This window comes from Cryptomeria japonica, chromosome 11 (assembly GCF_030272615.1).
Source record: "Cryptomeria japonica chromosome 11, Sugi_1.0, whole genome shotgun sequence".
In the NCBI taxonomy this organism is placed as follows: Eukaryota; Viridiplantae; Streptophyta; class Pinopsida; order Cupressales; family Cupressaceae; genus Cryptomeria; species Cryptomeria japonica.
The window spans coordinates 216,398,193-216,410,957 of NC_081415.1; the positions used below are offsets into that span (position 1 = coordinate 216,398,193).

Consider the following 12,765-nt stretch of genomic DNA (forward strand, 5'->3'; position numbering starts at 1 on the left):
TCTAAAGGGTTGCTTTGTGAGTGAAGAGAACTCAACTTTTCATATCAGGCTTAATGAGATTCTAATATCAGTCATAACAGTTTGAGAGATTACTTCAGATTTTCACTAGCCAAGATTTTGTTTGGGGGCATGTCAGATTGCAAATCTTTATAGTGAAGATCAACGATTTGGTCTAGAAAGGAGGGCAATATTGTTTGTTGTTTTTGGAGGGCAAATCGAATTGTATTGTTGTTGTTGTCATATTGGTTGCATATTGTATCATCCCCGATTTTGTTCATACACCCCCATTGTGCATCGATTTTGACATTGAAAGCTAGCAATGTCAATTGGAGGCTAAGGCGATCCCCTCATGATATTCAGTATGACAATTTGGTGACAGTTTGGGCTACATTGGTGAATCTGATCAGAACAGACCCATGGCAATTGAACCCTCGATTTGGGTTGACAATAAATGGTTCGGCTTTGAGACATCTTGTTTGGTGAAGCACCCTCATTTAGAGGTGAGACCGACCAGTTTGGAGAAGGAATTGGACATTTGTATGTAGATCACTTTGGGTTCTTAGTCCTATCACTTGCAACAGTAGAGCGACACAAGACATAGCTCAATATTGCACATTGGAGTCTCTGTATCAGTGGATATTGCTTGATCCTTCATCGTCTTATCTAAGCAAGTCAAATCAGGTTCTTAGACTTCCTACTTTCATTGTAATTTTAAGTTGTATGCATCAGTCTAAAGAGTGTCATTTGTCTTCAGAAAATCTGAGACATAGTCCTTTGTAATCAATCCATGCATTGATCTTATGATAGCATATTGAACTGGCTTATAATAAGGTTTGAAGTAGTTTGGTGGTTGCATCTTGTAGGATCATTTTTCTGAGGTTGCATGTCATCTATTTGACAAAATGTCATTCCTTAGTTATCATTGTTTGTGAGCTTCAATTGTTCTAAGTTGTTGTCAAAACATTACATGGTTGTCACACATCACTTTCAAGTTATCTATGAGTGATCTTTCATTAAAATTTTAGTGTTGATGTCCCTTATATCTAACTGAAACCAAGATCAGCAATCTGAGAACTGTTAGCCAAGTGTTTGATGAAATACCTAAAGCTAAAAAAAATCAGTATCTTTATATCAGAATTGACAAGGGACATTACAGTATGTTAGGCATTCCATGACAAAATGTCGCTGTGTATCTACTGCTCCTATGTTGCAAAATAGGTATATTATCTTTTCCCATTCTTCTTTAGGCACCCTCCATCTACCTGTTTCACACCTCAAGTGATGAGAGTTGATTCTTAACTGGACCATTAGCATTTTTACTTTTGATTTAATATTCGCTCCCATGTAGGATTTTTCTTCATGGTCTCATGGGGGGTTGAATTCTGTGATATAATAGACTTTTTTACGTCTATCTTGTTTTGTCCATAAACTTCTCCTGAATTTTTCTTTCACATTTTTTATTTATTTATGCATTGGTGTCTAAGCATTCTTGAATACTCATGTTCCATTTTTTAATCCATTTCTCATTTTGTTTCATCCATGTGTTCTTCCTTCTATCTAGTCTTTCCTCCATTATCAACTTAAGCCAACGATGTTTTTCCATATTTTGAGTCTCCTTTAGATAACTTACCAAACACACCATCGTTGAAGCTTCCAAGGATAGGTGTCGGTTTCTGCCAATAGAATCTCATATGGAACAACAATTTTAATATTGAAACTGCTTATGATTAGGTGTTTTTGAATTGTTTCTAGTTGTCTCCATTTCTGATCTGACATACTGCTGCCCCAAATTTCACATCCATAAAGAATCGCCGGAGTGACTAGCAAACCAAAAAGCATTCTCTTGGTTTTTCAATCCCACAGCTCAGCATTTCTATACCTATTTTGTAGCGAGTATAATGCTTTTCAACTTTCTTCAATTCTTTTTGCTCTACATGTTTCCCATCTAAGCTGCTTGTGAAAATCAAGCCCAATATATTTGTACTCATTCACCACTTCCAACAGGCCGCCTTCAAAGAGAAAATCATTTTGTATCTTTTTACTTCTTTGCAGAGAGAAGATCATTACTTTGGTCTTGCTAATATTCACTTGCATCCCAACTTCCTGAAAAAATCCTTCAAGTATCTTCAATTATTCTCTCAACCCCTTGGCAGTTTTAGCAATTAATATGAGATCGTCCACATATAGAAGTAACTTTATTACATAATTAGCCAATTGGACTCCTTCTCTACTAGTATTGTTGAGCCATTCTTCTAACTTATCAATATATAGCCCAAACAACATTGGGGAAAGTGGGCAGCCATGTTTGACCCCAATATCACAACCAAAACATTTTGACATTCCCTCTGAGGATCTGAATTTAGCCTTGACCTGGTCATATAGTCTATGTACTGCAACACTAAGTACCTTTGGGACACCCAATTCTTCTATCATATTCCATAGTTTGTCCTGAGGAACCGTATCAAATAATTTTTAAAGTCTACTAAGCAACAAAAGGCCTCGCCCCTTGGGTATTCCATGTTTTTTCAACCAAGAACCTAAGTGTAACACCATGGTCTATAGTAGAATGTTTTGGTCTAAAACCAACCTACCCTTTGACTCTTTTTCCTTCTATTTCTGCCTAGCTACTAATCCTCTGTTCAATCATGCTTCCAAGCAACTTCCCAGGAAGGGGTTGACCATAATAGTGTGATAATTTGATGGATTTTTTTATATTGCCGCTTTTGTAGAGAGGGATTACAACGCTAGTTGTCCAATAATCTGGAAAACCCTCTTGAGTGACATTGTTGAAGATTTGATTGATATGAGGTGTAAGGAACTCAATGCCCCATTTTAGATATTCTACTTGTAGCCCATTTATATCTCGTGCCTTTCCCCCTGCCAACCTCTTTATGCCCTGTTTGATATCTTTACTGGTAAAAAGTTTAGTAGTGACATTAATTACCAGAGATTCATGTTTATCTTGGCCACACTCATATAACATCTTTGCATATTCAAACCATTGGAATCATGTGATATTGTTCTCTATTTGTTTTCTCTTCTGTTGAAGCTCTTTCCAAAATCTTTTGGGGTTTTGTTTTCCAAGGGTAATCAATTCTATCCTTCTTATGTTCACATATTTTTCTTTTTTACCCCTTAGCAATCTTTCGTACTCTTTTCTACTTTCCTTGTCCATCCCACCTTCTCATAGATTTCTTTTTGCTAACTTGCACTCATCATCAAACCAAAGATTTGTCGAGAAAGTGCTCTTTACCTATCTCTTGGATCTAGTTCTTTTTTTACACACGACTAGAGCTTTGTGAATCAAGGGAACCAACATATCCTTTTAAGATCATTTAAGATCAAAATTTGACGTTTGCTACTAGTCAATTATTTTAAGGATAATCGAGAAGGTTGTTTGCGAGACTGTATGTATATGTATATGAATCTACAATGTATTATATGTACACGAGAACAAGAGCATTACTACAGTACAATCCTTCCCGCGGAAGTGCCAACACACCCATCAAGTTTGACATCAACATCAAGGAGTCATCAAATGATGAATGAATGGCATGTGTGCAACAACCTACACAGAGTCAACATTTGTAAGCACAAGTGTGCCCAAACAAGTGCCGATGGCACCAATACAAAAGGATCAAACACCATCATCCACAAGTTCAGATAAATTTCAGCAGACATTGACACTAGTGACTTCACTACAACTATCTCTATCTCCAGTCTTACAACACTGACTTTAATGGTACAATCCATGCCATCATTAGGCTGGGATCCCATGGAGGGGAGCTTCCTAAAAAATAGAGCTGGAGCTGCTTAGATTTTTTAGGATAATTTTAAAGCTGGCGGTCCCATGGATTTTGTTTTGCACTCAGGTTAAAAAGTTAAGCTCCTAAATTTAAGGATAACATGAACTTTGTTGTGCAGATCAACTTAAGTTTAAACTTCTAAATTTAAATAAATTAGTAGTAAATAAATTTAGTTTTTCTTCTAAAATTCATATGATTGACAAATAGCATAATATATTCCTAAGCTGGTGGAGCAATTTCTAGCCCCACCCCATTTTCACCAGCTTAAATTTTCATGCCTAAAAAGCAGGGGCTCTATTTTTTAGGAAAAGATTTCAAATAATCCAGTAGCAAAAAAATAATTTTTCCGTAAGACCACCTCTTATCTAAAAATAGAGCTTAAGCCCCCTCCACTGCCTTAGACATGATTCTAGCACTGATGTAGGCAACTATACCTACAATAGAGCATACAAGAAACATGCCGCTAGTACCAAAGAGCACAAAAGAAACAATGCCGAGTGATGCAAGTGTGTCGTGCAGGATTTCGACTAAGCTACACAAGGATCAACTCACAAAATTCCATTTTAAGCATGACTTGTTCATCTAGGCAACACTCTGCCAACTTTTGAGTTTGCCTTTGGAGCCAACAAAAGCATATCAAATGAGCCCAACACTGTAGAAATCAACTTGGCCCATGCACCCGAAGGAGTTGACATGATCACCATGGAACCCAAGGCAATGTTAGATGGAAAATTGACAACATTGTAGAGAATACCATCAATAAGATTCAATGCGAAAATGATAAAAGAAATAAGCACATTTTTATCCATAGCACATTTTTCTCACTGAGAAAGACTCCTGGTATGTATTGTAAGCTCAACAAATCTTGTGAAAAAGACTCATGGAAAAATCACGAATATCTTCAACTCGATCTGCAAATCCCTAGCGGTATTCACTAGACAAGAAACTCGTTATTGTAAGCCTAGAGAGAACCTGCAAGTTGTGTAAATTGTTTTCCATTTCTGTTTCCCACTTGAATACTAAAAAGTTCAAGAAATTAAAAAAAAAAATCCAAACGAACTTGCAGATGCATGTATGTTATCGTCCCACAACCTTAATATAAACTGATTTACATCAAGATGACTATTGACAGTAAAGAATTTTGTTTTTCAACTTTAATCATATAATTGTGGCTTAAAATAATTCATTATATAATGATATTGTCTAAGCAGTTTGAGCGCCACGAAGTTCTCAAGAAAACAGAATATAATCTTCAATGCTATTTCTAAAGCTATAGAATGTATGTGATTCATTTGGAATTGCCCAGGCCAGAAATCACCACATAATTCCTGCTAATGAATGCTAACTTTCTTTTTAGCTAGCTCTTAATTGGTTTGATTTGTATCCATCTCCCTAAATATAAAATCGAGCTCAGATTTATGTGATGTTTCAGTTCAAGATTTGTTTTCACGTAGGTGGTCATATTGAGGATATATGAGGAATTGAAGACAGTGCTTTCATATTTAACAAATCCAAAAAGTGTAAACATGTTATTATGACAAGATTATGAAAACAAATTGTATATGTTGTAGAGCTTTATAGGCGAGCAGTTGTACATTTTTTAAATGGATATTGGTTTTAGATAATAATATATAATTACAACTGTACTAATCTTCGATGGCATCTGAATATCGAAGGTAACCATGCAAATACGTATACCTGCATATATGGACATACATAGAAATATTTAAGTGTAGATGCATTCAAAGAGCAGCACAAGACTTTGTATATCTTTGTTTTTGTATTTGTAAGTGTATTGGAGATGCACTAAGCAGTAGCCACTCCCATTCTATATTTTTCATCTGCATAATTCTTTTGCAGACCCATTTCCATAGTTGGTCACTTATGGACATTAATGTTTATGTTAAAATAAATTCATTTTGTATGAGTTGTATGTGAATATAAAATCCTACAAAACCATGAAATAAAGTGCTTTCCATAGAAAGCAAACCTGAAATTTCAAATTTTATTCAATCTCTCATATCATATATACACGAAGAAAACTCATCCACAACACTTACCAATAAACTACTGCACAATAAACATCGAACATGTCACATAATATACTAGGACAATAAACATTAAAACCACCAATTGTATCCCTACTCACAATTTCAAGATTAACTTGCATTATAATCACTTGCAGATGTGGGATACGGTGGAGGTCAATTGTAGATACTGGCATGGGAGTTTATGAGTAAGAGAACTACTATATTACATTTAAATCTAGTCACAACAAGATGCGGGACATTAGCAAGTACAAGGTCTCCATATTGTTTCTTGAGTTTGGTATTCATCGGCCATCTCCTAAAGCCTTGTGGACCATTGATGAAGTCATTTCCTCATTTTCATGCGAGAACAATGTATCAGGCAGCGTGATGTCTCTACTTCTCTGCTGTGGTGTTAGCGCAATAGATGTGCTTCCAGGATCTTGAGCAGCCAAATGGTTGTTGTACTGCCAATCTGTGATGTAACCAGGGCGAGAAGCAACAGGAATTTCCTCTACATCACCAGTCAGCATTGCTACCACTCGAGACATTGATGGGCGCATTGCAGGCAAAGCTTGTGTGCAAAGGAGGGCTACTGCAATAACTCTGAGAACTTCATCTTCTATGTATGTTGATTCTAGTTTAGGATCCATCAATTCCAGCAGTCTCTTTTGCTCATGCAGTTGCCAGGCCTATAATTTGACCAGTAGATGATGGTGATTATTAAAATTTAAAATTACTGCATAATTGAAGAAAAAATACTACAGTAGTACACACCCATTCCAGAAGATAGACACTCTCTTGTGGCAAAGATGTGTCTGAATTACTCCTGCCGCTCACCACTTCTAAAGCAACAACCCCAAAGCTGAAAACGTCAGTCTTTTCTGTGAGGTGACCTCGCATTGCATACTCCGGAGCCATATATCCTCTTCAAACACAAACACTTTCCAATCAGATCATGTAAAAGTAGGCAGTGCAACATCCAACTGCTTTCAAAAGTTTCAACATGTACAGTAGCTTTATTAATCGGTCACACAAAAAAGAAAAGAAAACATTTATGAACAGATGAACAAGATTGCAAACAGGAAGAATATCTTGTTCAAGTGGGATCTTAAAACATCAGAAATTATATTGTTTTTCAATGAATGTAAGGAAATTTCATCTCTGATAGGTATCAGAAAATTAAAATCTAATACTCAAGGTGATCTTACATTGTGCCAGCAACTCTGGTACTGATATGAGTTCTGGTTTCATCAAATAGCTTAGCCAACCCAAAATCTGCAATCTTAGGGTTCAGAGAGTTATCCAACAAGATGTTACTGGCTTTGATGTCTCGATGCACTATTCGGACGCTGGACTCCTCATGAAGGTAAGCAAGCCCACGTGCAGTCCCAATACAGATGTTAAACCGAGTAGGCCAGTCCAGGTTTATTTCAGATATTTTATTCCCTGCATTTAGCATTCATGAAACTCATGTATTTGTTTCTATGCTGTGAATGGATACAAAATAACTCTTACAAATCAGGGTAACTGGTATGGCAATATATTGCTACCAAATAAAGCTTGTGCAAGACTGTTGTTTTCCAGACATTCGTAGACCAAAATACGATGTTCTCCTTCTACACAGCATCCGTGCAATTTAACAAGGTTCCTATGTTGCACTGCAGATATTGCAGCCACTTCATTTATAAATTCGCGCTTTCCTTGCTTAGATTCAGATGACAATTGCTTCACTGCTACCAATTTACCATCTGGAAGAATGCCCTGTTATTATGACATAGTCGAGAACAAGAAAAATCAGATAAATTTTAAGGGGAAACTTAAGGATAGAGAATGATTTGTAATTGCCGTGACCCATGACAAAAATAACATAAATTATGGAGAATGTTATGCATGATCTATAGAATTTATTTGTGTACACAAACCTAAAACAAAGTGAATGCAAATACTGGAACGCTTATTAACATACCTTATGAACTGTACCGAATCCTCCCTGGCCCAACTTATTTTCTTCATGAAAATCATTTGTTGCATTCTTCAAGTCAGCATAGCTGAAAATGTTTGGTTTTGTGTGAATTCCTTTAAGTGCTGATAAAGAAGCAAGATGATAAGAGGATCAATGCCATTACCAAGTTCCCCAAATTAAATTAAATTCAATTGTGAGAAACATGTAGCTACGATCCATGAAATTTGACCTCCTAAAATGTTTTCCATTTACCTTCTTGTTCCTGACCACGTGCCTCTAAGGACTTTCTGACTTTCCTTCGCCACAAAATGATAAACACGAGACATGTCAAAACAGCAACCACACCCCCAAAAACAATTCCAATCACTGCTCCAGTCTTGATTTTCTTCGGAGGGGATTTAGAAGGTGGCTTATTCGAAACAGTAGGATTGAAGTCTACACACATAATAAAATATTCAGCTGTAAAGATGTCTAGGGTTTCCAGTGCATTTAATGTTGTAAATTATGTAAATAAATCTGTAAAAAACAACTGAAGAAATGTATTGTAGTAATACAATGCTTGGTTTTATGCACAATCCTCATCCCCAATAGAAATATGTTCTGTTTATATCTTCTCCAAATTAAATTAAACAAGCTAAAAGTACTGTCGTTTTCTTTACCAGGTGTAACACTAATGGCTGATATTAAAGGTCCATAGGTTCCTTGTTTTGTAATACAGCATGTTCCCTTCCCGGTCCAGAAAAAATGAATTTCAAGAAAATTTTCAGTCACATTTGTCTTGAAAGATCGGTCAACTGCTATGAATGAACCTCCTGCCTCCTTTTGGATGTTGAAATTTGTTAATACTTTATTCCCCTACAGCATCAGTGGATAAGAAGTTGTAGAACTGAGGGATGACAAAGAGCTAGTATTTACCCAAGGAAAAAATAAAGAATCCAAATGAGATTGAATGCACTATGAATGTCACTATTTGAAACGAGCGAAGGATCAAAAAAGGGAAAAATGCATAAAATAATCTTTATCCCCCTGCACCCTCTCCCCGTAGAAAAGAGAAAATAAATAAACAATCTTTTCAAGAGGAAATAGAAATCAAATCATTAGAAAAGTGGTACTTACCTGAACAGAAACATCAAAAATGCGTTTTCCAAGACTCTTCCAGCTCGGTGTGTCTAGAATATCTATTTCAGCAAACTGTAGCTTTACTGTATATTGTCCATTTTCAAGCCCCAAACCATAGTACCTTAGTGAACTGGGAGATAAACGTGCCGTTTGGTAGAGTTCTGTATCTAATGTATTTGTGAATTGAGATTGACTCGATTCTGTAAAATTCTGTGCAGAACTGTCCAGAAAATTTCCAGTGTTACTTACTCCCCACTTTTGTGTATCACTACTCACGTAAAATGAGGCAGCATCAAGTATTTCATTGTCACTTTCATAAACATTGTTTAGCTGGGAAGTCATTTGTGAGCCGCCACAGTTTATTGCAAATTGAGAATCTGAAAATTTAGAAATCAAAAAGGAAAATCAACAATATGTTCCAGCACTATTTCGACAAGAAAACAAAAGGCTAATATTTATTTATAGTGCCAAATTAAACTAAATGCTTCATTCATACGAAACATTGCATCATTGTCATCTTTTTAATTGTTCTTGGTCATTAAAAAATGGCCAGTTTTTATTTTGTTTATCATAAAGAACTTGTCAGTTTCTTCCTATCACATTTCTTCTTTTTTCTCCTCCTCCTATCCAATCCTCTGGATTAAGAATGCAGTTGAAGTAGAGCTGAAGAAACAATGTGCGTATTTATTTTCTTTTACTACAGAAACAGAAATGCTAGTTCCTTGTAATCACAACACTGAAGATTGCACAAGTATTAAAGACCTACTCAAGTCCTACAAGTCTATTTTCTTGAAGTCTGTAGAAATGTGGAATGTTGAAGGCCTTTACACTAACATATCTTGTGTAAGTTCTTGCTAGTAAGTATGGAAATCCCAGAATGAGACCTGAAGCGTACTCCAAAGAGAATTATCTGGATATTTTTGTTGTTCACAGGTTCCAATCACAAAAGTTTTAACCAAAATTAGAGGATGAAGAAAAAGAAAAAATATGGGATATTTTGAAAGAAGTGTTCAAAATCCTTTTTCATGAGCTGTAGAATGATCAGTCTGAAATTAAAATGGATATGTATTTTATAAGGGTTCTTCTACTCAGACATGACAAGTGAATTTGAAGATCTTTAGAAATTTATGACGAATATTGAGGAAGAAAATCCCTGGAACAGATTCTGCATGCATAAATTCCAGTGACTTGGAGGCATTTGGGAAGCCCAGCAATTCTTATCCTTGTCCCAGTTTTCAGTTAAAGGAACAGAAGAGTTTGGAATGAAAGACCACGTGGAAGCAAAAAGGTTTTTGTTCGGCTATAGTCGCAGTTCTGATCTCCCCATACTTCAACTCCAAATGGACCTTGAATGCTGTCTCAACAGTCTTCTGGGCAGCCATCATTATTCTTGATTCTTGTAGTTTCACCATTGATGATAGCACATATTTCATCTGCATGCGCAATAACTTTTTCTAAGCCAGCTTCTAAATCTGATTCTTGTCTTAATGCTGGGAATTATTGGTAGTGATTATGACAAAACATAGAGAAGAAATATCTAGGTAGTTAGTACTAAAATTTGATATTTCACTTTTTAGTGAGATATGACGAATAACATCACATTTGTGATAATCAGGGAAATGTTCAAGGAAACAGCTGAAACGCCTTGAAAATGGCCAGGAAATGCTTGGTGGTATCCATAATGTCCTGGAACATTTTCAAAATGTTTTTGCATACCCCCTGACATTTTAGGGCATTTTTAAAGGTTTTCTTTCAATTGGAAATAGTAAAATGATGAAATGGGGATCCACTATGACATCTCCTGCAACTTATATGAAAAGATTTCAATGGAAGGCAACCTACCATATTTTGGATCTCACGTGGTGCTGCTAGTTTAGAGGATGCTGATAAACATAAATGAGATATATATTTCGAATATAATGGTATCGATATAATAAGATATATCTATGAATAAGATATATTCCTCCCTCTTTTGGGCAAAAATCCAAGTCTAGAAAGGAAGCTATTTGGACCCCTCCTAAGCGCGGGTGGTTAAAATTGAATTTTGATGGTGCTTCCAAAGGCAACCCAGGCCCTTCAGGCATAGGATATGTGATTAGAGACCACTCAGGGTCAATCATTGGGAAAATGGCAAAGCCAATGCCACCGGACACTAACAATATAGCAGAATTTAAAGCCTTACAATTAGGATTAATGGATTGCATCAATCATGGATTAAGAAACATCACAGTGGAGGGAGATTCAGAGATAGCAATCAACGCAATCAAAACGCAAAAAACCCCAAACTGGCGGCTACAGGCAATTCTAGATAGTATATCAGAAAACTTGACAAAGCTAGAGCAATATGAGGCAAAACATATTTTCAGAGAAGCGAACACAGAGGCAGATGCCCTCTCAAAAGTTGCAGCAGAGGGCACTTCTATTCACTAGTGGGAACAGGGAGGCAATTAGCAAGGCTAACTATTACAGGTTATTTATGTAGCAAGGATTCCCTCTAGCTTGATGAGTGCAAGGAATGGCTATCAAAGCAAACGAAAAGGTCTAACAGATCATCTTCCTTCTTTAATTAATTTTCAAATTCAATCCATGGCACTTAAGTTTGGGGAACGGCTATTTTTTTGAATTCAAATCTTGGCCTTCTTCGAGAATAAAGAGGACTCGTTAGCAGTGACGTCACTTAATTTGCTCTTTTAAAATAGCATTACCTTTTCCGTCTCCTGAAAAGCCAGCCAGCAGTAGCCGCCATTTCTAGCCCGAGGGATGCATCGTCCACAAGATAGACATCATTTCAGATTTAGGGAGATTTGGCACGATTAGGGACCAATATCCTTCGCCACCTTTGTAGGCGAATTTAATGCAAGCAACTCCTCATTAATGTGCATTAAAGAAAGTGTTGCCTAGGCTTTGCTACACTTTCTTTGCAAGCTATTATCCTTTCCTAACCTGCAAGAGATCTCATTAAAGATCAATCTACTTCAAACCATTCTCCGGACCCTCGACCACCACCAAGTTGTCAAAGAATTCGGTAGCCATGTCTGGTGAGGAGCCATATGGGTTTATTATGAGCGTTTATCCAAGGCCAATCTCATGCTTTGGTGCAGACACTCTCATTTCCCTTTCACCTTCCACTCGACAAGTCTCATTCAGGAAAATAACAAACTTAAGATTGAAGCGGCTACTGCTTCATCCAGAACCAACAATCGTCTTGGCAGTAAAGTTGATTCTGGGAAATGGGCATTTAAGCAAGGAGGAATACCCCCGTGACAATACAAGCATTTCATCCAAATTTGTTGCCTCCCTTTTGGATTTGAAGTTAGCTATGCAAGCTATTTGGATCCTCACAAAGAAGCTATTCTCAGATGAAATCCTGCTAGATTTGCAAGAGATCCTCAACAAAGTGCGCCATGATTCAGGAGCTCCTCGACCGAGTGATAGAATACTTTTCAATGTTCCCGGGGAACTCATCAAATATTATCCCTTTCTGCTCGACCTTAAAGGCAAGGACCTAGACAATCACAAAGCTCTTGCAGGTATGGGGCTCAGATTCCTCAAATGGCGTTTCCTTGGCGAGAATCCAGAAGATTTGGGTAGGGAGGAAGAACTCCTTGAATTTGCAAGGATGAATGGAATTTTGCCACCAAAAGCAGAAGAAGAGGAACCCCATGTTGAACGGGGCATGAGAGGTGGCGGCAGAGGTTTGGGTCGTGGTTCTGGTCGCGGTCGAGGACGGTCTCCTTGCAGAGGCCATGGAAGAGGCAGAGCTCCAATTCCCCCTACTGAGCCACATGAAGATCATTAAACAGATAGGTTTTATGCTGCTGGTTTATTTTGAAGACATTGCTAAGCC

At 37.0% G+C, this 12,765-nt stretch overlaps 1 protein-coding gene across 5 annotated transcripts in view; it reads right to left on the reverse strand.

Annotated features, from left to right (window-relative positions):
• Positions 1-5,786: 5,786 nt before the first annotated feature.
• Positions 5,787-12,765, reverse strand: part of LOC131068778 (probable LRR receptor-like serine/threonine-protein kinase At1g56130) — a 55,002-nt gene continuing 48,023 nt past the window's right edge. For all 5 annotated transcript variants that reach the window (XM_058004050.2, XM_058004054.2, XM_058004053.2 and 2 more), the window contains 8 exons: positions 8,916-9,295; positions 8,459-8,654; positions 8,052-8,234; positions 7,803-7,921; positions 7,387-7,597; positions 7,045-7,282; positions 6,611-6,761; positions 5,787-6,525 (listed from right to left, as the gene is read on the reverse strand). In XM_058004050.2, coding sequence (XP_057860033.2) covers positions 6,139-6,525; positions 6,611-6,761; positions 7,045-7,282; positions 7,387-7,597; positions 7,803-7,921; positions 8,052-8,234; positions 8,459-8,654; positions 8,916-9,295 — 1,865 coding nt within the window. In that variant the 3' untranslated portion in view covers positions 5,787-6,138. The remainder of the gene's footprint in view (positions 6,526-6,610; positions 6,762-7,044; positions 7,283-7,386; positions 7,598-7,802; positions 7,922-8,051; positions 8,235-8,458; positions 8,655-8,915; positions 9,296-12,765) is intronic.